This window comes from Anticarsia gemmatalis, chromosome 8 (assembly GCF_050436995.1).
Source record: "Anticarsia gemmatalis isolate Benzon Research Colony breed Stoneville strain chromosome 8, ilAntGemm2 primary, whole genome shotgun sequence".
Classification (NCBI taxonomy): Eukaryota; Metazoa; Arthropoda; class Insecta; order Lepidoptera; family Erebidae; genus Anticarsia; species Anticarsia gemmatalis.
In genome coordinates this window covers 10,845,160-10,872,104 of record NC_134752.1, presented here as the reverse complement: position 1 = coordinate 10,872,104, position 26,945 = coordinate 10,845,160, and the positions used below count along the sequence as shown (strand labels likewise).

General features: G+C 34.1%; 1 protein-coding gene across 2 annotated transcripts in view; it reads right to left on the bottom strand.

The window, feature by feature from the left end:
• wake (ankyrin repeat and fibronectin type III domain containing protein wide awake) overlaps positions 1-26,945 on the bottom strand; it is a 75,431-nt gene that overhangs the window by 14,858 nt on the left and 33,628 nt on the right. For both annotated transcript variants that reach the window (XM_076117717.1, XM_076117716.1), the window contains 3 exons: positions 9,636-9,797; positions 9,153-9,231; positions 6,854-6,957 (listed from right to left, as the gene is read on the bottom strand). In XM_076117717.1, the coding sequence (XP_075973832.1) occupies positions 6,854-6,957; positions 9,153-9,231; positions 9,636-9,797 (345 nt within the window). The remainder of the gene's footprint in view (positions 1-6,853; positions 6,958-9,152; positions 9,232-9,635; positions 9,798-26,945) is intronic.

Genomic DNA, 26,945 nt, shown 5'->3' with positions numbered 1-26,945 from the left:
GCTCTTGTGTATCTTGTGTTTTACCTATGATACTATTGCCAATGAATGTTTATTTTCCTGATAGAGTATGATACTTTTTGATTAATACAACAGTAGTGCAACAGTTTCATGCATATATGTTTGCAGTCATGTGTGATACAACAAGTTGTGTCATGTACTTTCTTCTAATGTTCGACTATTTTTTAATTACAAATGCAACAATTTTTTTATTTATATCTTACTACGCAATGATCAATTCAAAGTATCAAAATAGTTTTCTTTGACCGATTCACGAAGGAATAAAACTATCTAAGAACGAATCTAGCGACGCATTCGCCTTTTTACTACGCCCTCTAACAATAAATTAGCCGATAAAAACGAGTTGTATTGCGTTTTATATCCGGACATAAAGACGCATGTCCCGGGTCCTAAACTTAGCAGGCACTTGCAGTTACCCGTGTCGCATACAGATCAATAAACTTCTTGCTCGACAACTCGCCCGAGGCGATCCCGTTTGATCCCGGTTTTGTATTAGTTGTTTTGTACATCCCTATATCTTGTTCGTAAATAAAAAAGTCTTATTGACAACCGTTTTCGGGGCATGTCTTTTACAGAAGCTGAATTACGGAAATAAATTACGTTAAAATGGATCATAAAGTTTGTAATATATTCTCGCAAAAACTGCAGTAGTTTCTATGGATTCAGTTCAATTCAATTCAACAGCTATTACGCTTTTTTGCTGTACGTAATTATCAAAATTGCCTTACAAGTGGTGGAATAGTTAGCATAATCTAATCTTCCTTGCGAAAGTTCGTGTCCTGCATTGCACTACAGCTGTTAAAGAAATAGCGAGCTACTTTTTTTGTAACTGAGGTGCTACTTTTCACACAAAACTAGCAAATTAAACATTCATCTGCTAATTACGAGATTAATGCGATCATGCATTATTTAACATGCTTTTTTCGAGTACTTTCAAGCAGACAGAGCTTAAATTAAAAAGAAGCGAACGGGTGTTCAACTATTTGCTATTTTATAATTAAATTATATCTTAATAATACTGTGTTTGTGTTCAGAGGTTAATGCCATAAAAAAATGATCTGATTGAACATTTGCATCGACCGATAACATTTGTTTTATGTTGTCCGACAGATGTCTATCGCGGCCTTGTTTCTTTGAAAACCTTCTTGATGAGTAAGCGGGGTATTAACTGATAATAAAATCTTTAAGCATTGATTCTTCAAGTATTCAAGTGTTCAAAATGTAGGACAATGACAATGAAAGTAAAAACATCCGCTAAGATGAATGCTTTTGACCGATATGAAGTTTTCAAATGCATTTTCCGTCTACTGATTTTATCTTGAACTTATTTTCGAATATTCGTGTGAAAAAATCGAGTGCCTGCACTTTTTTTTCAAGTGTCACAACGCACCTGAGAACCTTTAAGATCGATTTGTATGTTCTATCGAGGGATTACGTACGACGAGGAAGTATGGATACGCTTAATTAAAGAAGAAGTTACTTATGATTTACAATTTTCTTAATTAGGGACTTGTAAATTTGAAAAGTTAATGCAAATATCTCTCTACGAATATCATAGAACAACAACTCACAAAGATATCGCACTCACAGTACAAGAATGCCTAAATATACAATCAGCAAAACCCATGTAAAGCTCTACATTAAAGTAAGACACCTCAGAAGAATAAAGTCATAAGACGATTCTACAAAAAGATCAGTTACGCCTTTCTTGAATTGTAAAACAAAAAACTACAAAAGATATAGCTCTTCATAGTAAACAGGTGTGACAATACATTATCAAAAGCTTTATAAACTAGGTCTACGGTAATGACAGTACTAGAAAAACAAATCACGCCCACTTGAGCGACGGCAAATAAATCGAGCGATTAGATAAACGGCCGATAGCTGTATCTATCTAACTGTGCCTCGATTCTCTACTACTATCGACTACCGACAACCGAACTGTCATCGAGAAATTTTGTATGAAAATCTGATCAGCGCCTCTGACGGGTGTCGTAGCAAACATATTGGCAGAACATTCTAAATGTCAAAATTTCGATAGCAAGCCGGTTGTCGGTAGTCGATAGTAGTAGAGAATCGAGGCACTGTAACTGTTATTGAGACTGATCATCGGAAACTAATAAATATTGGTTTGTTACGACGATTAAGTTTACATCGTATTGTTTTAGTTTGTTGAGAGGTTGAGGGATTTGTATTATGTTGTTATCTGGGTTGTAAACTATAAATATAATCCAGAAAATAATCTATTTAGGTAAGCATTCATTACCATTATAGAGGATACTAGGTTTTCGGTAATTAACGAAATTCTCAGTAGCAACCTGAATTTTGGTGAAGTAATGTAAATTAGTAAGTAGTAGTAAGTACAAAAAGTAATTTAAATAAGGATTACAGAGTGTCTATTTTATCTGCGATATTGTCTTGTTACTAATAAGTTAAAATACTTCGTTGTAAATCTGTGTCTGACTGTCAGTGATACAGAATTTAAACTTGAACCCGAAACGTCATAGGTATGTATAAAGGTAGACTGGCGTTAAAAAGTAAAACCATTTCACAAGAACCCGAGATGTTACAATATCTGTTACAAACCATCTTCACCATAATAACCCGTAAACATCCTTTCAAAAACGAAACCAGTCCAACATTCTCCAATTAACGAGCCGCCAAACACATTTCCTTTGCGTTAAAACCGTCAAACTTAGCACCGGAATAACACCTTTATCACCTGTACCATTAAGTCGAGTATTGCAGTAATTAGGGCAAATACGTTGTAGTTTTAGTCCCACATTTCGTGACATAAGTTTCGTGGACGTACGGTTGTCGGCGTCACGCAATACAATTGCTTGTATCAAGTAGACAGGGCCACGATGAAGCTTGTGGTCAGTTTTGCTAATTAGGTCGCATTGCATGTGACGGAAAAGGCACCAAATGTAAAAGGAAATGAACAAACGGAATATTAAAAACAGTTGTTGCGGAAAATTTCTATGCAAATGATTTATTAAGTTAATGAAGTCGTCAATTCAGTCACGAAGGGTAATGATTTATTCTTTGTTCTAAGCAAAATTTATTGACTTTTATGTGTTGAAGATAATCTTTGACAATTACATCAGCGGTTAAAATAAAATATTATTAAGACGCTCTTTAACTTCTACAAAAGTTAGCGCTAGAAAGTCTTAGGTAAGATATCAGATGGATTTATTTCTGAGCTCGAGGCAATCTATTTTTTCCATATAGCCTTTCCGAGTTTTGAACCGCCTTGCGCCATAGACTTTTGACATAAAGTCCTTCGGATATAAGAAATGAATAAGTTTTCACTCATTTCGTACAATAAGTAAAATGAGACTAGAGAACTGAGAGTCTCATATTTTCAGTTCATCATAGTAGCGTGGGTGGCCGTTATGACAGTCATATTAAGTAATGGATCGATGATCGTTGCATCACAAAGGTAATGTTGATGTTACTGCAGTAACTGTTTGTCTGATTCCATGAATGATTTGGCCCGTGTGTTACCGGGAACTTAATGGATGGTTACATTTCCACTGAAATTGTGTTTTGACGTTCAATTATAGGCCCGCACGAAGGTTTGTAGAAGCAGTTTGCGTGTCTTGAGCATTGAGTGGTGATTGAAACCACGACCCGGTCGTTAACCCGAAGCCTTAAGGATAGATAATATGTCTACCCTAAGGTGATGACAGATCCTGGCAAAAATGCGTAGAAAACCTAATTTCCCCTAATAGTGGTTTGCAATAATGCTATAATATTGTCAAACGGGTCTTAATCGCAATGAGTATTTTAAGGTTGAAATTCAACGTCATCTTATTATTTGCGCGACGTTTCAATCGAATTACATCGACCATGGTCACGGGCTGGCTGACCCGTTTAGGAATATAGTATTAAGTATATCTACAAACCGCTATACCTAGTTTAAAAACTGTACGAGGGTTGCGAATTTATCTTCATCACAAAGAGATTTCCAGAATCTCTCTCGTACTTAATCACTGGTTAGAAAACCCAAGCCTTTATTTTTAAACAGCCATATTTGTCACAATGCTTCCAAATAAAATTCTTTATAACAATATCGTTCACAATTGCCATCCTATCGTTGCCAATAATAACGTAATAACGTGGTACAATATAATAAATCATTGCCAGCTAAAAATATCCATCTCTACCTTATTCCCTTTTTTCTCAATACGGTACCTCGCGCTCTTATTATAAGGCTCGCGTACGTTCGGAATGCAAATTATAAAAATTCCTGAGGCACCGAAATATAAGGAGGTATGAGACGGTATGACAATGGCGTAATAATCCATAATCTTCACCAGATAGAACTTTTTATACAAGTATGTGTGCTGAGATTGAAAATATGTAGGGTTTTGTGGACTAGAAACTTCTGTGTGGTGTTCGTGAAAGCTTTCTCGCGTATTATGAGCTTCTTTTATAGATTTAGGCTATGATTCGTCTAAGAGTGATCACGAATTTTCACGACAGAGCTCGTTCCGTCAAGCTTGTCGTTTAATCTCAACTTTAAGTGGTGCTGCTCTGGGCATTTTTTTACCCACACACCCTTCTTTCCAAACAAATGGGAAAAGAAACAATACGGTAAAATTCTGCGATACCTTAGACTTCTTTACAAAGAGCAACTATAATACATCGTTTAGAAAATAAATCAAAACTTGACGTACGAAAGCAAATAGATAGCAAAACAAATGACAAGCTACAGTAAACAGTAGAAGCAGTTGAAACAGTGAGTTCGTATGCAAGGTCAGAGCGCGGGGCATTACTGTTATCACAAGATTCTATGTTACACGTTCAGATGCAAACACATTGATTAGATAATCTCTTCCTAGATTCTGACGAAATGTGATTTCCAGATGCTCACGTGAAAGAGGGCAACGTGTCGGCCAGCTGACACGCATGGATATGATCGTGATCGAAGATCGAAGTACTCTGGATCTCAATTTTCAATGCTGATCAATATTTTCGATTTTTTATTACTGATTTCGAACCTTACCTCGATTAAGAAGAGTGGTTTTTCCATAAGTTTGTTCCTTTATGGGAAAAAACGTATCTTAACTATCGCAATTGAGATAAATCATCCTGTCACTTAAGGTTTCACCTTCAAAATCGTAATCCGCCTTGCAAATAGAAGCAGCTTTAAGCTCGGACCTCGTGCATTGCGGCACAATTCAATGTGTCTGAGTTTTCAATTTATATGCACAAACACGCGAGCCGAACTGAGAACACAAATATGAGTTCCGTGCAGAGATCGACACCGGCAAGTCGTGCATTGGTAATGCACCAACACATCACCGCCCGCGTCTTTGAAACAAAGGTTTTCTACCGAATATCACCTATAGAATTTGAATATTTCGTAAACAAATCAACGGAATATTTATATTGTTTTCTAGCGAATCCAAGAGATGGGTCTGCTTGAGCTCGAAGTCCAGTTCCAGGACATTATCTTATTTCAGTAAATCTACACTTAACTTTATACTATAGACTCAATCATTAATTGCTCTGGTGTTTCGTCGAACAAATGAAATCTAAATCCAGTTAGATGTTTTTTGTATTTTTTCGCAAGCAGACAAATGCGCAGGGATTTTTTCTATTATATGTTGTGATAATAACAACAAACGGTCGGTTTCACAATCTAAAGATAAATATTAGCTAGTCCAAAGGAACGCTTTTGACAGATCTTTACTTTTTTGTCTCTTTTTCTGTGAGATAGGTTATCCGACGCGACAGCCGTTTTTAAGCGTTATGAACTCTTGCATAAGAATTAAAAGGGTGGGTTCATATTAAGATTACTTATTTTTAGCTACAGATTTTACAGAACATACATAACAATACATTTGTTATACTCAAAGGTATAATGTACCAACATTTCGCCATTATAGTACACTATATAAAAGGGATCGAGATAATAAATAGATCTTATATAAAATTAATATAAAAGAAGCTCTAAAATTCTATATTTTGTTTAAACCTAACCATATTCAAGCTTAAGGAAGCAGAATTACAGGTATTGATTCAACACTGTTCACTGTATAGCGAAATATAAAACAGGTTCTATCCCGTTTCTTACTTACATTTTCCCCCACGATAGAAGCTATGTTACTCTTGAAATATCAGCGTTGATACAACATAAAGTAAGCTAACAAGCCCGGTGCCTTGTTACAAATGATTTGTCATGGACTTGCTGAAATGTTTCAAGCCGGTGAAAGTGGTTTGGAAATTCAGTATCCATTGCGACACAATAGTCTTGTACACTGAAATACACTTCGCGTAGAAATGTGGTTGTTTTGTAAGTACGCATTTGGTTTTTACCTTAAATTTTTTGCTGAAATATTTGATTGCGTTTCCGGCATGGAACGTATCTTCACTTTTGTTATTCGTACATATTTGCTGAGATGACTGGTTGTTTTGTATTTTTAGTGCTACATATATGCACAAAATCACGTCTTTTTCCCATAGGGGTAGGCCAATAGCAAAGTGTTCAGTTTAAAAAATTAGTTACTCTTATAATATAATTCCATAGTTAAATACAATTCATACAGAAAGCAAAGTTAAGACTGCAAATACAAATTACATAGATACCGTATCCTCTAGTTGCTTGTGTATACATACATAACGTACTATAAACTATAGTAACTCCAAAGTCTCTTGGTTGAAAATGTACAACGTGTACATTTCACAGTATTTGAGAACGAACTAAAATGTGTCTGAAAGATAAATGTAGCGCTGACGGTTGCCATTTCCTTTAAATGTAATATTATTCGTATATTCTAGTGCAGCTGGACATTTAATATGTGAAGTACATAGTGTTATTACTTACATTGTGTGCCTTCTTTAGCTCCGAATTCCATGAGCATTTTCGCAAGTTGTCTGTTCGGTGCCAACACGGCCACATCCAACGGTGATAGACCGTCTGCATTGAGGCTGAAAACATAACAGTTGTTAATAAAATTATATGTTACATCGTGTAATAGTATAGGACCTACAGCGTTACCCTGGATGACACCTTCGGAATTACGACAAACTTTCGTCTCATATATACTTAAATTTCGTAACAATTATGATATATGAATATTATTTTCATTTCTTAAGGGTATGCGAAGTCTCTAACCAGCATTTGGCTAGCAAGGCGGGCTCAAGGCCTGAACCTCCTCCCTCATTTGGGAGGAGATCCTTGCAGTGGGACAGTAACCGGTTGAAAGAAGAAGAAGGATCCTTCGTGTTTTTATTATATCAAGGACCATTGATTTAAGTAATCTTTTTTCTAGAATACTTACATTAAAACGAAAGGCTTATTCATAGCTATGTGACATTATACTGAGAATGTTAATGACGAAGTACGCCCTTAACAAGTTTATTCCCTCAGAGAAGAAAGGAAATCATGATTAACTTTTGTTAAGTGCCTCAAAGAAAGAGGGCTTTGTCCAACAATATCATGGCAAAGTTGGCTAATTTAATTCACTCAAGTTTTTGCTACGAACGACAGCCTATCTCGTATTATTGTTGAGAGAAAACATTACGTATTATCGAGTGGGATGAAAGGCTTCAGTTTTTTAAGTAGCTGTCGTGATATTGACATTAATGACGTCTTTGCAAGACTTTCCGTCATTCTGATTCATATTTTTTTCATTGATATCGTTTGTTATAGTTGCATCTAGACCTTTCCATAGAATAATGAGACATTATGCAGCAAGTGCATTAACCCAAGATGGATTTACCCAAGAATCACTGTAAGTACATATAAGAGCCAATTTTACGACCCAAGTATAAGAGTCGGATAACCTAGGTATCTGATAGATAAAATGATAGCAAATGAATGAAAAGATTTTTCAATATTCCACTTGTCCAACTACCTGATACTTTATCCAGAAGCGGTGAAACCGAGCATAAATCTTTTTGTAGAACGTGTCAAAGACAGCAATTGTCTCTATATTCTTTTTACCACCTTACAAAAGACAAGTGCAATAAGAAATGTGAATTTCGTTTGTTCGTTTGTCTCCGCGACAGGTCCAAGTGTCTCAAGTCGGAGTTCCGACTGAGATAAATTCACCGAGGATGCATTCGTCTGTGCTACTGTATCTGATAGTAACGGTTGTGCTTTAAGTGCTCTCTTTGATATACGGCTAGTTCTTATTGCACTACAATTACTGGGACCTATTTTAAAATGGAGCTCTTGAAATGAATTGAGGGAATCATTGCGTCCAGTGGTTATCATACTAAGATTGAAGGAAGAAGAATCATGTATGGATTAAATGGCGATCTTTTCCAGGGTTTCAAGACAGCAGACCTTTGCTTTCCTAACAAAATAATATCTGGTGAATACTGAGAATATAATGTTAGGATTTAATGCTTAATTATAATCTGTACTAAAGTGTACTATAATCTTGTTATCTGTTTTAATAAGATTACAAAATTGTATAATATTTTGGTGTTCACTTCGAACATTTATAGTCATCAAAACGGAACTATGAATAAGTAACGTTAATGTGTAGAAAATATTTGTTTTACGAAATACGACATTCCGTGCGTGATATTTACGTAATAGATTAGTACTCGTATGTTACGTCACGTCCCTCGTGACATAGGAAATCCTGGAGATGTATGCAATGCTCTTTCAATACACACCAAATAAGTCAATAAGTAAGAGGTACCAGTTTTTGAACATCAGAAATATATTCTATACTACCATACCTCTTTAGTAGGTACTAGGTACCGGATTGGTTTTGGACGTTTGGATTCTTGACTGGTAAAGGTTTACTTATCGTCTGAATATGAAATTAAAATGATTTGTTATATTTGTCCCTAACTTTAACAAGAGTGACAAAGCGTGAATTTATTAAACTTCGATTTGAGACTAAAGTTTGAATTTAACGCGGACTAATCATAAGGTAAATTACCTACTGTAAATTATTGCCTATATTTTTGTTCTAAATATGATCAATGCAGTAAGTAAATTATCATCTGCCTAGCCTTTCATCCAACTATGTTGGAGTCAGCTTCCAGTCACACTGGATATAACTCAATACCACTACATTACATGGAGCGACTGCCTATCACCCCTCCTCAACCCAGTTACCTTGATTATAACATGATAGTAAATAAGGTACATAAATACCAACCTGTTAACATCGACGTCCGTGGACTCGAGAATATTTCGCGCCTTGTCGAGGTAGCCATGCTCCACGGCCGCGAACAGTGCTGTAACAAACAGAGCTAAGATTCACTTTATAGGACCATTGTAAGAACGTTTACTGAAATACAGTCACAAGACATAACTTAATGTTAGTAGTTTTGTAAAAATGCATATTATTATTAAGTTTATTATACAGGACTAAGGCCAGTGTAACCTGCGCCGAAACGTCAGGAAATTTAAGGTAAAAATTAATAATGTTCGCGTTAGTTCCCATCTAATATTAGATATGTAACACGGAAGTTTTTAATTTTTGTAAATATAGTTCAGGAAGTACTCAGATGTTATGTGTATAGTGTATAAAAATATAATATGTTAATTAAATAAATAAAATAACAACAAAACCGAAAAATATATATTAATAAAGAAAGAAAAGAAGGTAAACGAAACAGAAAAAAAACAAAAACAATACCGTGTAAATGTATGTTAACTTGTGCGATTTTGTCTTGTTGCGCGCGCGCATCCTTCTGTTGCCGGCGCGTCGCCTTGTCGAGGTGCGGGGGGTGAGGGGCGCATGCGCTTAACGACGGCAACTCCCCCCCGCACCCTTCCAGCAGCGCGCCGTACTGGAGCTCTATGGAAAAAAGGACTACGTAAACAAAAAGAAAAAAAAACAAACTAAAAACATACAATAAAAAAAAAAGAAAAAATAAATAAAACCGAGTTTAAGTTGTTCAAGTGTTGGTTGATTAATGATTAAATTGCAACGATTTGCATGTATTGATATTCATAAACGGTCGATATCCGATTTAATTTGTATATCGCTAATCGGTATTCCTACGCAGTTTTACTGATCACTAGAAATATAATTTAGTAATGGTATCGAGGCAACACTATCTAACCGATCTTGATTTACAACTTTGATATCGAACATGATTTATGAAACCTACGAACCAAGAAATGAGACAAAAACTCTACAGAATTCGGTCGTACAATAAAACGAAATTTTGCATTATAATTTAGGACTTCCGATTTCCTACGCAAGCAGGCCGGCCCATTTATCAAACTACCCACGGCCGTCAGACAGAGGTTAAGTCATAATAACAATGTACATGATTAACTCAATGTCAAACAGTTTCTGTGCCAATATGTTACTATATGAATATTACATTCAACTAATTTGGTGCTAAGCTCTGAGTAATGAAAGGTTTTAATCCTAATAAAGTACAAGATGAAGAAATATTTCTATCAAACCCTTTCAACGTGTAATGATTTATGATGTTTGATTGACAGACTGTTTTTGTAATGAGCACGTTAAGTCACGCCTACAATAGATTTAGAGCTTCTCAATTCTTAATTACTGGGTTCAATTTATCACGCTGCTTAATAGGAATATTGGTCGCCGGTTGCACAAAGTTAGCTGGGCTCATTAAGCGCACTAAAGCCTTGTTTCTATAGAAACGGCTATAATGCGAGGTTTACCGCGACAAATGAGGGTCTGTGTACGCAGTTATGAGCAAAGGGGGGGTTAGGAAATATACCAATTCCTATTTGTATGTTTATTTCAATACTAGCTGACGCGCAACTTTGCTTGTGCCACATAAGAGAGAATGGGTCAAAATTTTAACCGTTTTTGTAACATTTTGTACTCTACTCCTATAATTATTGGTCGTAGCGTGATGGTATAAAGCCTATAGCCATCCTCGATAAATGGGCTATCTAACAGTGAAAGATAAATCGGACCAGTAGTTCCGAGATTAGCGCGTTCAAACAAACAAACTTTTCAGCTTTATAATATTAGTATAGATAAGTATAGATTGAATGCATTACAAAACAAAATAAATACGCGGAAAGGCAAACTTATTTCGGTCTCGTATGCCTCGAGGCATATCCGAGGCAAATTCAAATAGCCTTATCCAGCTCCGCACGCCACATTACGATTAGGTGTCGAATTCAATATCGATTACAAATTGTATTGACAAGGTGACGAGTTGATAGTTCGGAATAATAAAAAGCTCGAGTCGTTCAATGTCAAAGTCAAAATGTTCCCCTTGTGTATAGGGCTTCATGTAAGGTCATTTAGGCGAAACGTGACGAACGCGAGCACGAACGGATTATACGAGTACAAATAAAGACATGTACATGTAACTAAGAAAGAATATCAATCATTATTTAGACTACAACCGAAGAGCTGTCCAAATGTATTAGAAGTTTTTAGTAAATATCCATATCCATACTAATATTATAAATGCGAAAGTAACTCTGTCTGTCTGTCTGTCTGTCTGTCTGTCTGCTACTCAATCACGCCTAAACTACTGAACCAATTTGCATGAAATTTGGTATGGAGATACTTTGATACTCGAGAAAGGACATAGGCTACTTTTACCCCGGGAAAATGACGCATTTCCCGGGAAAACTCAGGTGGCGATCGAAGTCGCGGATAATCAATATTATACCTAATGACATTGAATTAACAAAATTTCGTTGTCATGGCAACTGTTTTAATGGCGGATATACCTTAGCGCGACTTCGTTGTATTAAGAGATATAAATAATTTTGAGAATATTTTTTGTGCAAAAAAAACATATTTTATATCATCACGCTACCACAAATAGGAGCAGAGTAACAGTAAAAAGTGTTACAAAAACGTGGAAAATTCTGACCCATTCTCTATTATGTGACGCAAGCGAAGTTGCGCGGGTCAGCTAGTCCATACTAATATTATAAATGCGAAAGTAACTCTGTCTGTCTGTCTGTCTGTCTGTCTGCTACTCAATCACGCCTAAACTACTAAACCAATTTGCATGAAATTTGGTATGGAGATATTTTGATACCCGAGAAAGGACATAGGCTATATATCATCACGCTACAACCAAAAGGAGCAGAGTAGCAGTAATTAATGTTACAAAAACGGGGAAAAATTTCACCCATTCTCTCTTATTGGACGCAAGCGAAGTTGCGCGGGTCAGCTAGTTATTGATAAAGCTCACGAACTCTACTGAAAATGCATTTTTCTAGTAGAAAATTTAACATGTCAACTAGATAATTTGTAGTAGAAATATTTATTGCTTATTGCGTTATGATAGCATCGTCTTAGAAAAGCTCGTGGCACATTACTCAATGTCAATAATTTCTAAAGAAATATCTATCTCACTGGAACTTAATCCCTGTATTGTGGAGGGGTTTACAGACTTTGTAATTATATTTCTTATATTATGTTAGAAGATATTTAAAAGTTTCAATATCCTCTTAACAAAATTCTTTGATAGCAACAATTGAAGCTTTATAATTGGCTACATTTTGACATATAAACACCGATTGAAAAAATTGTGTATCGCCTTCTATACACAATGAAAATCAGTGTGGAAATCAATGGAATTAATTATCTGTCCGCATTATTTCTCAATATTTATTTAATTTCTAGTTCTTATGCAAACTTGACTTCTGCTTTGAGGAAGTGGTCACTCCGCTATACCAGAGCACTGCGTATACCGGGTACGGTTTCCGGTCGTGAGAACACAGTAATCTATAAAGATTTCCTTAGAGGATAGCCGTAATTTCTATATATTACTTGAATAAAATTATCCCTTTCATGTACAAACTTTTGCAGTAAAATATGTTTACCGAAATGCATTTCCGTACCCCTACAAAAAATCACAATCTCTATAAATCGCTGTAAACCACAAGCCTCTATAACATAATTTTACATCAGTTGGCCAACAAACCTGCATTACGAACATAACGACCAAACCTTATGGCATAAAGTTAGACCATAAAGTCTCCTGTCATTACAGGTGTTCCCTATTTACCAAGTATTGCTTACATTTTATGTGTCTACGTGTAATGCTTCTTTAGTTTATTACCTACATAATGTTACTTTGTATAGAACTGATGGATAGAAAAGCCATTATTTGTTCGCACCTGGATTCACGACTTAATAACTGTGATTATTTTCATACATTGTTAAAAGTACATGCACATAGTATGATAAAAATTCATGTTACTTGACAAAAAAAAATGTTACTTGATTTATTGTTATTGATATGTACAAATATACTCTATATTTTTTTAAAACACGGTTGAAAGCGATTCCTTATCCGAAGATATTAATGTATTTAAAAATAATATTTTTTCTGCGAAATTGTAATTAATTATTAACTATCATTAGAACCCTAAAATCAACGGTACTAAGCGCAATGGCTCTTAAATTTTATTATAACTTTTACTTTCTACGTATTTCAAAATAAATTACTAAGAATATCTCACGACATCATGATCTATATTGTTTGCGTGTCGCACTGTTTTTATAACATCGTATTATTAATATTTACATAACAAATAACTGCCAACTTACTAAGACATTCTAATTAATGTAATCATTGTTATTTGTTTATACAGAGATTTATAGCATAAAATATCTCTACATCTTACTTTATAAATATAGTTTTAAATGTTGTCTAATATTTTATTATACAGCACGCTACAGGAGGATGCTTGACGTTTCGGCGCTAGTTAAAACTGGCCGTACACACTGTTAAATTTTACGAAGTTTTCATAAGTATATCATAATCTATACTTATATTATAAAGCTGAAGAGTTTGTGTGTTTGTTTGTTCGAAAGCGCTAATCTCAGGAACTATTGGTCCGATTTGAAAAATTCTCTTCTCTCTCTCACTCGCTCTCTTCAGTGTTAGATAGCCCATTTATCGAAGAAGGCCATAGGCTATATATCATCACGCTACAACCAATAGGAGCAGAGTACCAGTAAAAAATGTTACAAAAACGGGGAAAATTATGACCCATTCTCTCTTATGTGACGCAAGCGAAGTTCATCGGGTCAGCTAGTATTATTATAATCATGATCATATTATATGACAGTATTAGGATTTATGTTTTATTTAATTTTGAGAGACGTTAGTGTAATAAGTGAGATTTGAGTGTCGTTTTATATTAGAGACCTTTAGCGAAAACTAATTTAGTTTATGATTCTATCAAATCAAAAATTTAAGCTTCAATAAATTTAAATTAGTTATTAAACGCAACTTATGTTTAAAAGGCTATTATACTGTTAAAGATTATTTGGACGATAATAAAGCTTGGGACTGTGCTGCTTCTACCAAGTCTGTTTCAAATAATGTACTAATGTTTTAATGTACAATGTTTTACTGTGTCCTACCAATAAGTTTCCTTTTGAAGATTATTACTATTTTTATTAGCTTAAATTTTAAATTAGATTTATTTACAGCTTTTTTTTTGAGTGTACACAGTAAATCATCAAATCATCTTGTATCAAGCAAATTGACATTTTAAAAGAGCAAGCCGTGAGTTTCTTGCCGTTTCTTCTCACGAGCAACCAGCTTTTCCGAAACGGACAAAAGAAATACAAATACGTGACTATTTCAAATACTTTGTAAAAAGTTTACAAAATAAAGGATATTTTGAATTTGAATTTGAATTATCGACTGCCGCATATATCGGCTTAGTTTGTCTATAATATTATTTACAATGTTATTAGTAATGTGCAATGACATACATTCTAAGAAGCCCTGTTATAGGAAATTAGTATATTATGGTAGTAGTCGATGTTTAATATTATTATGTCACATTGTCCTTTATAGTAGGTAAACATTTGTGTAATACTTGTGTAATTACAATCATTATGGAGCTATAAGCGATTTTAATTTAAGGAAAATGCATATATTTATGTGTTGATAAACATAATTTACTTTACATGCGTCAGTGGGCATGCCATTAAGTACATAATAATTCAGTCTAATTAAACGTTGTGACAAGCTATAAATACAACATGTTAGCTATTAATGAGATTTGACTTTACTAATTAGTGGGACAATTTAGTTTTAGTATATCCTCATTGCACTAAATTGAGTTAGTTGTTTTTTTTATAGAAATGTTTAATTTTGTACATTTGATTGATAAAAGGTTATTTTACCGACTCCAAAAATGAAAAGGCTGCTCCGAAAATATCAATATATTTTATAACTTTTTAGTTCTTAGGATATATTTGAAGCAGGGTTTATTTTAATGAAGGATAATTTAATTTGTGTTATGTTTTTTCGGAAGTAAATCTTTTTACTTTAGGAGTTATTAAAAAACTGATTTTATGCAAATATCAAGGCAAACAATTTCCTTTACTCTAACGAAATCGAAGTAAGCATAGACAAGAATAAGCGATATTATTATGTTTTTTAACCTGTGCAAAATGTAACGTAACATAGACAAAGGAAAGCGTCACGGAGTTAATTCCCAGAACGAAACGAGGTGAAAGGTTCCCATGATTGTTCGTATGCTTTATTGTTCCAATCACTGATCAGGGCTGACGACCCGCACTTACTTGGGAAGAAAGTAGAAAGACCAATCAAAATAAAGAAAAGTTATGTAACGCTAATGATTATTATTTTTTGGGACGTTTCCAAATATCATGGTAACTATTGGTGACCAAGACTGTATGTGAAGGAAGGAAATTTCAAAGTATCTTCAAGATTGAGATCATGAATCACATTTATTTCGTTTCCCATTTTACAATATATAGAAATAAGTGAGGCTGAAATTGGCTAATTTGTTAGAACTGCTGAAGGGAAACGCCAATAGGTCAACATAATTGTGAGAACATCTACAAATGTCTACAATATAAGTCTTTACAGCGCTAAGTCATGCAAAACAGAAGCAGTAGCAGCCCTGAGCGTCTTCACTGACGTGCGTCGACGCATCGCGTGGGTAATAGTTACTCAACATTAAAAAAACAGCACGAAAGCAACAGTGATGTATCGTAAACAGTTTGTATTGGCCAACGCGGAAGGATCATGGCGCTTCCACCACGCGGAACGTGCCCAAGAATATAATTATTAATAAAAGACGTGTGAGAAGGCTTCAGAATTGACCTCTGTTGTATGTGAAATTTATGGGATGCTGATGACCCTGCGTTGGCGCCGACGACTTGTGGTTAAATGTTGATGGGAAAAAAACATGGCTGAGATAAACAAAAAAGGCTTCACTTTTTTAATTTGTATCTAACCGAAGTACTTAATATTAATTGTCTATGACAGTCTTCATTATTTTTAACGGATAGCTGACGGTATATCTGATTAAACGCTTAACAAAATGCTGTCTATAAAAAGTTTTGAACATTAATAGCTGATTCAAATATTTGCAATAAAAACGATTGACACACAACAACAACCTATTGTGATTTAAAAGCATTCTCTGAATAGACGCAAGCAAGAAATTGCAGTAAAACGTGAATGGCAAACTGTTGAGAAAGCGTGAAAATTCGCATTGTACTTCCCATAAAACCGATTAATTTGTTAGCACTTTTCATCTTCAATAACACTACAACACAATAACAGCATCACTAAATATTTGATTGAAAATAAAAACATTATAACGGACTGGCAGATTATATTAAAAAAGTAATCTGTTTATGGTAACACGTTCTTAAATCACTGGCCGGTAATAATGCTTGTTGAAAATAGAACTGACCGCAGGATAAAAAGTCTAGCATGTCGCTCCATTGCAGTATCATAGTTGCAACTGAGATGGTCGCACGTTTCGGGGCTCGGTCTTTGTGTGGACTATCTAGATCTTCTTAATTGGCGACATAACACTTAATACCGTGTCTACACCTAGCTATAAACTAACCGCTATTTTTTACGCAAATAACTGTCTTATTACGAGTAATTGTTTCATAATCACGTGTGAAATTACTTATATTATTTGGTCCGCTGTAATTTGTTTCGTAACATTTCAACTCCATGGAAACGAATTAAGAGCGATGCATAATGCTCTATTATTTTCCCGTTGTTTTAATTGTCTGTTGGTGAGTTATACTCACTCGAGAGGGCTATAATTGCACTCTGATTAGATAATAGTGCATTATCTAATAATAGATAATAGCTTGTTATTAAAGTAAAACACGTTTATGATTGTTGTTCTCGAACTAATGAATCTGAAGAACAGATAGGTAGATACTTAAAAGGGAAAACATAAAGAGAAGTTATAATAACATTTGAAACGAAAGTATAAAAGCTTCACAATCAGAATGTTTTGTTGAAACAAAGTCCTAAAGAAACTAGCGAGCTATGAAATGAAAGAGAAAACTTTTCTCGCGAACTTTTTGCAGCGGGGCCAGTGTGTTGCCAGCTTTAAAATCTCGTGTGACGCGACACCTCACTAACTGGGTTGAGTGGGAGTTCAATTTAGTTCTCAAATTAACTTAGTGCTGATGGCAACGCAAATGGACTCCCTTCTTAACAGATACTATTTTAAAATTGCAACGTCGCGCTTTCGTAATATTTCTGAATTTTTACTGAATACTACTTTTTATAAAATATATCTTTTGGTCAAAAACTAACTAGTTTTCGTTAACCAGTATAATTCTAGTGTAATAAATTTTAATTACTTACACCAACATTCGTTCCGCGTAGTTAGATGCCAATTACTAATTACATACAAGCCCACTTATAACTTAATAAGTATTAATCAAACAAGCAACACAGCGTAAAATAACATTAGCAAAAGTACTAACATTTTCCGGAAGAAAAATCACAATTATGATGAAGTATTAGCAGAAACAAGTTTTACGTTTGCCGATAAATATTTTTTAAATGTTTCCGATACTAAAACTATTAAAAGCCATGCAACGACCTACATACCATAAATAGTATAGACGATAATGAAATTTAACACCATCGATTACAATTTATGATAATCGCCTAATAAATAAAATCGATTCAAATTAATATGACGGAAGTTCCGCCGTGAGACGATGACAAAATATCTCTAAGAAAGTAATTAAATCAGAGGAGCGATTTGAAATGGAAATATACGAAATTTGTATTCGACTTTGTGATCTAGTTTCGAGATGTTTGATGAATTTTAATAGGATTTTACAGCAGGTAGCCGTGTTTCCGCCGTACTCGGCTAGTTCACATAGTGCTTCGTAATTGGAAGACGAGCTTCGGAAAAGTTTCAAGCTCAGGCAGCCTGAGTTTGATTTAAAATTTGAAAATGCGAATTTTATTTCCGTTCGTAGAAACGTCAAAATATGAGAAATCACTTTCGGTTTTGCCAATATTTATACCGGATATGAGCAATCTGTCATGCTAATGGTATATCAAACAATGCGAGGTATCGACTCGTACTTATATATTAATTGGAACCTATCCATATTAAAAATACCTTAATCTAAATATCATAAAAAATATATGCGTTTTTAAAACAATCTTGTCATTGGTAAAATCATTTTAATAGCTAAGTAATTATTAAGTTCCCAACCCGCGCTTGGCCATCGTGGTGGACTCATGACCTGACTCCTCCCTGGTTTGTAAGGAGACCCTTGCCCATCAGTGGAACAGCTAAAAAAGCTCTTAGCCTCTAAGATTACCCCATACAAACAATGATTGATGAAGACATTCGTTTACAGAAATATCCTACACAGAATTGTGACTCAAATACTTAACTACCATATTGATTCATCGATTGATAACAAATTCGTCAAACTAAGATGACTGAGATGATTTGTTTGATAAATTAATCTGTATGACTGGACTTTCATCTCGGAAGTGTTTCGTAATATTATTTATAATATCTATGTATGTTTAATATGTAGAGTATTTTTATTTGTTCTTATGAATAATTTATTAGAAAAACATGTTAAACAGTTAAAAAGTCACTATGTAAAATTGTACCCACCGGTATTAACGTACGCCTACGTCAAACTAAAGAAATCGACAGTACTTTTATTAATTGCAATTGAAAATACATAAAAATGTTTGTGTCTTTACGTAACGGCTATTAAGAACGGCCTTAGCATTTGAAATTAATATTTTTAGAGGATATATTTTCAAAATATTATTGCGATATTAAAAACCCCAATGTCAAAACGACAGACGTCATCATAAAATATAGATAATTAATAAAACTGTCCGCTCATGTTTTCGAAATTTCTAACTGACGCAGCAGATCATTCTCTCAGGCTAGTTGAAATTCGAAGCCAGCGTAAACGCTGATGCAATTTGTTGGTCATTAAAATCGTTTCAAAGAAAAGGTCAATGTCTTAACTTTCCTCGTGATATTTCGTAACAACGTACTTAATACGTAATTCTCACGGACCATTGTAACTTCACATCTTATGTAAGCGTTTTATGTTTTTAAATTACAACAACTATGACATTAATGATAAAAAAGTATTTACTCCATTGTTTTAAACTCATTAAAATATGCATTTCTGTAAGAACTTTCCATTTTCAAATATTTCATAATTTTTAATAGTCTAATGTGCCTGACTCGTGTGCGTTCGCGCAGCGGAATGTTGTTGAATTTAAAGATATTAATTATGCAGATATTTAGTGTATGACGTCGTATAATTGTGTATGGTAAAAAAAAAATTGTGTACGCAGCCATTGTGGAGAAATTCACCAAAAACTGATTCCGCTGGGCGAACGTTGTCCTGGCGGAACTTATTTTAATCCATAGACTTTAGAAGAAAAGAGGTGTGTCCAAAAATTAGTGTGTATTTGTGTGTAATTGTGTATGTATGAATAAAATGAGTGCATGCATAAACTTCGGAGAAATTCAAGTTTCCGCTACGCGAACGTTTGGCCATTAGCTAGTTTTCATATAAAGCGCTTACATAGAGAGCTGTAGATTTTTACATACGTTGTTTTGAATTTGTTTATATTTGTTTAAAAAACAGATTTAGAAAAAATCGTAGGGCTTAAAAGATAAAAATATAAACGTAAAATACACTTAATAGGTCTTAGTTCTTAAAGTATGCACTTTGGGGTCTAGATTTTCACGTTTATACAAACCTTGTAAGTATCTGAAACATGTTGCCAAGTATCAATGATGTTCCGTTAGTAATTAAAGAGTTAAAGGACAATTTTACCATGAATAGATCACTGTTTACAAAACAGTCAAATATCACGACGTTCTAAAGGAATTGCATGGTAAAATGTATGCCAAAAATTAGTTTATTCATTCAACTATTCACATGCAAAATTTCATGTCATTAAATTTAGTAATTAAAGAAATCAATTAAAATACTGACGAAGCATCGAAAACCTACATAACCCGACCAAGTTCGGATAGCTACAAAAAAGCGTCCATGCAATATATTTAGGTAACATCCCAAAATTTACCGTATAATACCGGTATTGAATTGGTATAGGTGATAACACAGTTGTTGTTTCGATATAATTTAAAGGTCATTTATTTTTGTACACCAAATTGTTGTTCAATTGTTCTGATTTTTCAGCTCCAGAATTGACTGGAATAATTCCGGAGTTCCGATAGGTATTCACATTTTTTAAAAGTTAATATTTTGATTTAATTATATTCTTGTGAACGCACGTAATTTAACGTCTGTGGAATATTCCACAAACTGCTAGTCGAACAGGACGCGCGCGGCTTCCCGCTTGAAACGGTACTTCCATCCTTGAAGAAAAGAGAGGGCAATAATATGTAATATACTTAATAAAAAAAAATTTTGTACACGGATATTTAAATAGAAAAGTACTTGTTAATTGAAGATTTGTTTTTATCGTAGATAGTTGGGTTATTATTAAAATAATATTTTTAATTCAAGAAATGCAATTGTTTTATTTTTTCCTAACGCTTGTGTACGGAACTGTACCATATTAGTAAATACTATATTGTAAGGTTAAGAACGTCTCTTAGATATATGGCTGGGCCGCTTTTTTGTAGCTATCCGAACTTGGTCGGGTTATGTAGGTTTTCGATGCTTCGTCAGTATTTTAATTGATTTCTTTAATTACTAAATTTAATGACATGAAATTTTGCATGTGAATAGTTGAATGAATAAACTAATTTTTGGCATACATTTTACCATGCAATTCCTTTAGAACGTCGTGATATTTGACTGTTTTGTAAACAGTGATCTATTCATGGTAAAATTGTCCTTTAACTCTTTAATTACTAACGGAACATCATTGATACTTGGCAACATGTTTCAGATACTTACAAGGTTTGTATAAACGTGAAAATCTAGACCCCAAAGTGCATACTTTAAGAACTAAGACCTATTAAGTGTATTTTACGTTTATATTTTTATCTTTTAAGCCCTACGATTTTTTCTAAATCTGTTTTTTAAACAAATATAAACAAATTCAAAACAACGTATGTAAAAATCTACAGCTCTCTATGTAAGCGCTTTATATGAAAACTAGCTAATGGCCAAACGTTCGCGTAGCGGAAACTTGAATTTCTCCGAAGTTTATGCATGCACTCATTTTATTCATACATACACAATTACACACAAATACACACTAATTTTTGGACACACCTCTTTTCTTCTAAAGTCTATGGATTAAAATAAGTTCCGCCAGGACAACGTTCGCCCAGCGGAATCAGTTTTTGGTGAATTTCTCCACAATGGCTGCGTACACAATTTTTTTTTTACCATACACAATTATACGACGTCATACACTAAATATCTGCATAATTAATATCTTTAAATTCAACAACATTCCGCTGCGCGAACGCACACGCCTGACTCATCTTCTCACGTGACGTTGCGTTATGCAAATGAGAATGCATATTATTTAAATGTGGAACATTGCATATTCAAATTGTTGTACGATTGCAATACCGCGTCTTTAAAAAGGCTTAAATAAATGCCCAGGAATTATAATATCCATTTCGATAACTTCAATTTTTTTTTTTTTTTTTTTTAAAGACAACTCCCTCACTAAGAATTGCTCTTGTGTTGTGTCGCGGGGACTTTTACAAACATACAAACAACGGACACAAAGCACAACCAGACCCGAAACAATTATATTTGTGGATCGCACAAATAATTGTCCCGTGTGGGAATCGAACCCACGACCTCCCGTTGCAGTGGTTTCGGCGTGGCGACCTAAACCACTACGCCACGTAGGCAGATTAGATTGAAATAGTTGATAATTGGCTCAGATTATAGACAGTAATAACGTGGAAAACGAACAATTTCACTTACATGAGAACATAACACAATGGGCACTTTGTTAGATTTATTCACTTTAATATGTGTGACTTGTGATTTTATCGTTCAAACTCTACAACTCAATAAGTGCTAATAAATTCACTTTTTTAAAATACATGTGTATGTCTTAAATATGTATGTTTATTGTACTATTGTAAAAGAAAATGTTTGTGAATTGTTCATAAAGTAGTTATCTTGGAAAGTCTGTCAGTGACCGCATATATTTTATTTATATCTCTTTCAGACGAGGGTCCTGAAATCTTATCGTGCCTTATAAATATTAAATGGTATTGTAATGTTACGCCGTATCGCAACCCTTACTATTTCGACCGCGAGTAATAGAATAGAAAGGTAACCTGTTACTATAGAAGAGAATTATAGGGATCGGTCTTTGTTGATAGTAAAATTTCCTTGAATCGAATCCGCAACCGTTCTCCTATGACCGGTTCGCCATTGGACTGTTCGTCGACAGGATGATTCATTTATTTCCTTTTCCCCAACAGAGTCTTTCACCTATGGACATTGCGTCGACAGAAACTTTCATCTATGTCAATTTCGACGACAGGTCTTTCCAGCTACAGAATATTCCACCGACACGACGATAAACCTATTACTCTGGTAACTACAGACCTTTTCATCTAAGGAGAATAGGCTGTCAATTTTAACACAAGTGATAAAACAAAAATATACATATCTAACAGCTACAGCTTACTGTATCTTTACTAAGAGAACAGGGTTGGTTACTTGCCTTAGAGAAGTCAAACTTTGCTTACAACATAAAGAACTTAATTCTCAAAATGAGTTAGTCTTACCTATAAAAACTTACATCCTATTCGATTCTATGAAAATAAAACAACAAAATTATCTTATACGTAAGTATTGTAGTGATAATTTTATTGCATGTGCATAGATACCACAGTTGCATCCTTTACTTACTATGTATTGCACCGGAAATGATCTATGTTAATATTGCGTTACAATTCATTTATTTTACATACTACGAACATATTTATAGGTAGCAAATTTTAATTTATTTGTGAGTAGGTGCTTGCACATAACGAATAATTGTAAATAAAAGTGGGTAGTTTCATATTATCAGTAACATTTTTCTTTACTTGTTTCTGGGTGTAGTGCATCTTCGTCTTAACAATTATTTGATGCTTTTAAAATGAGAAAGTGTGAAATAGTGAAATCTAAACGCTCATGGCAGCAGAGTCGTGTCTTTGCCACGTTTAGATTTCACTATTTCACACTTACTCATTTTAAGGCAAGTAACCAACCCTGTTCTCTTAGTAAAGATACAGTAAGCTGTAGCTGTTAGATATGTATATTTTTGTTTTATCGCTTGTGTTAAAATTGACAGCCTATTCTCCTTAGATGAAAAGGTCTGTAGTTACCAGAGTAATAGGTTTATCGTCGTGTCGGTGGAATATTCTGTAGCTGGAAAGACCTGTCGTCGAAATTGACATAGATGAAAGTTTCTGTCGACGCAATGTCCATAGGTGAAAGACTCTGTTGGGGAAAAGGAAATAAATGAATCATTCTGTCGACGAACAGTCCAATGGCGAACCGGTCATAGGAGAACGGTTGCGGATTCCCTTGAATCGATATTTTTTCAATTTGAACTCTACAAATCTGAGTTGTACATTTTTGGAGAATTGGAATGCCGTGTTCTTAATCACAATAAAAATCTAGACAAACAATCTGTCAAGATATCAAACAGTACTCGGATTAAACGCATCTGTCTATCAATCGAAACTGTATAGAAAATAAGTACAAACTACTGTCTGACCAAATAAAATGGTACCTACCATATTCATCAATAAGTGACAATTGAATTTGAAAAACAATGTGTATATCTCGTAAATCAAAACAAAACAGAATTATATTTGATTTTCAACTACATACATACCGCTTTTTTTGGATGTAGACAGTAACTAAATGACGCCGCTTCTTACGATCTTTACAAACTTCCCTCGTCTCATTCACATCCCTACATCTTGTCATACAGGGTATTTAGAGTACTACCAACTAAAGAAGGAAAATATACCAATAATAATATTAGTTACGACACAATAGCATTACTTCCAGTTATGTGTGCATTAGGTAACAAAGTAACAGCAAAGGTATAGTACCTAAAAACACATAATTTTAACACTTGCAACACTGTGTAATGATCCGTAGTCAGCCTGTTTTTACCATGTTAGGTGTAACGTATACGGTAACAAGTAATTTTATGTAATGTCTCAAAATTCTAGCGATTTCAAACAAGTTTGTTATTATAACTTGTTTGATTTGTTTCTTATTTGAATATTATGTGGTGTTTTGCATTGGTTAATCATTTGAATAGAACAGAAACAAGTAGAATTTACAGTTACTTTCTAGGACAATTAGTTTCAAATTCTAAATTTATCCCAATAGATTCTCGTTCTTCTGGTCTCGTGGTTTCAAAAAAGGGACTGGAACTTTGGAAACGTAAAAATCGATTTTGACCTATGACAGTCATGATATAAGGTTCTTCCAACGAGTATCAATTTTTTTACTCCAAAATCAAGGGGTGATTCAAATTCTTGGTTTTTATCTACCTGTATTATATTCTTTAATGTCTAAAGTTACTGAAAAATTGCGAGATTATTGAGTTTGTTACGTAATCTCTAAAGCTGGTTATGTGTGCGCTAAACCTAAGTGCTGTATTTCAGGCGCTTTTATGTACATACATATTCATAAACACTCGAGGTGTGGATTCGGTAATTATGAATTTTAATTTTATTACAATCGGATATACACTAGTTTATAAGTCCGGTTTAAACTAAGCTTTAGTTATCGATCATTATCATATTTCATAGTTGCTAGTTTTACAATAAATGGGCGATGGAAATGTTTGATATTGTTGAAAGCTCGCTGGATTTTGTAAAACCGAATTATCTATCGGTAAATTACTTTATTCATCAAATTATTTTCGACAGTTAAAAATCACAGCTTTTACCGGCTAAGCATCAGTATATAGGCCACATTTGTCTCCTCCATTTTTTTTTGCTCTGGTGTTGTACACGAATATTTATTTATTTACTTTAAATACATAAAGCTATAACAGTGACCATAATTTAAATACTATATTTCTGAGCCTATCGTCTAATTAAATTAATGGTGTTATTTTCCCGTCGAAATAACCAACACATATAAATATGGAAATAAAACATTACTTGCTAATTAACCACAATTATGAGGGAATTTCGACGAGATTTAACAATTTCTTTCCTTTTGCTATTTTACTTTATTTGTGAAAAACGTGAATCAGACAGTAATTTTCCCAAATCCAGTGTAAATTAAGCAAATATAAGAAACGATTTGGTAATCTGTTGGAGATAAGATGCCCTGTACCTTACGGAGGGCTATTTGTCTTGCGCAAATAAAACACTCTACAGTTTTTAACCCATATGATTTAACGGGTTATTCCCTGAGTACCCCGATCCCCGAGGTCCCCGTCCCGGAGGACACCGATTTATTTAATCTTAACGAACAATTTTAAAAATAAATCGGGGCCCTCCGGCACGGTGACCTCAGGGATCGGGGTAGTCAGGGAATAATTCGATTTAACTTACACACGTATGTTAACCGAGAAATTTTAAAATCTTTTAATATACTTAAAAATAAATTGAAAATAAAGAAATGTTTGGCTTCTAGTTTATTTTTTTAATGTCAAATCAAATCATTGCAATATTGATACATATAGTTGTATAAGTTTCAGTTGCTGAATTAAACAGCAGTTCGGAAGGTTAAGTCAAACTTTCTAGTCAGTTAAACTTTCTAGTGCAAAGTTATGATTTGAGGATACACAACCTCACAACTTTATGATCATTTGATTTTAGTTTTGGTTGATTAACTAAAAAGTGCCATAAAGCCGATTCAACGAATTGAGATTAGCTATAATCTACTTGATATGACAAATATCTCTGGATGCATCAAATTACCAGTACCTACACAATCTTGAAGATATAACTAGCAACTTAAGTTTGTCAAATTGTCTTGAAATTTAATTATTATTAACAAGTAACATGAACATTGGTTTAACAATACAAATAACCTTAACTACTCAAATTGAAAATCGTTTTGGAGTACTTAAAGCAGCCTTAAAACTAAAGTGGGAGCTTAGCCGTAAGATCCGAGTTTATTGTTTCATTACAGACAGATTATACCGGCCAGTTACAATGAGATTTTATACAATACAGCTAATCCGTTTAATTTTGATTTGAAGATAAGCAACTTTGACTGCAGTGCGCTTTTCGATTGTGAGTTCTTAGGTATTTGTGTTTGCTAATCATAATCTCATTTACTCACGTGACAAACAATAAAATTTGACAGCTACGCTAAGTAAGTAATATGCAAGTGTAGTTTAAAAACGGATTACGGCAATTACTTAACTACATGCCAAGCTACAAAAAAATACGAAAGCTGGTACTTTTTGTCGAAATAAATACAGAATGTGGCGAAAATAAAAATTGTATAGCAAAAAGTACGGGACCTGTTCATAAAAATGGATGGAACAATGAGAAACAAGCAAGAAAAAACTATCGTACCTAAATAAAATACGTTGTTTAACTAAGTAGTAACTATCGACAAACAAATCCATGTAATATTAGGCTTGAAACGTGACCTGTCCTAGTGTCCACAGATAAAAAAACACACCATAACACAAACAAACCCAATTATTTTTTTAATCTATCTGTTGTTTGAGCCAATTTACCAACTCCCAAGCGTTATGAATATCAATGCGCGATCGTAATC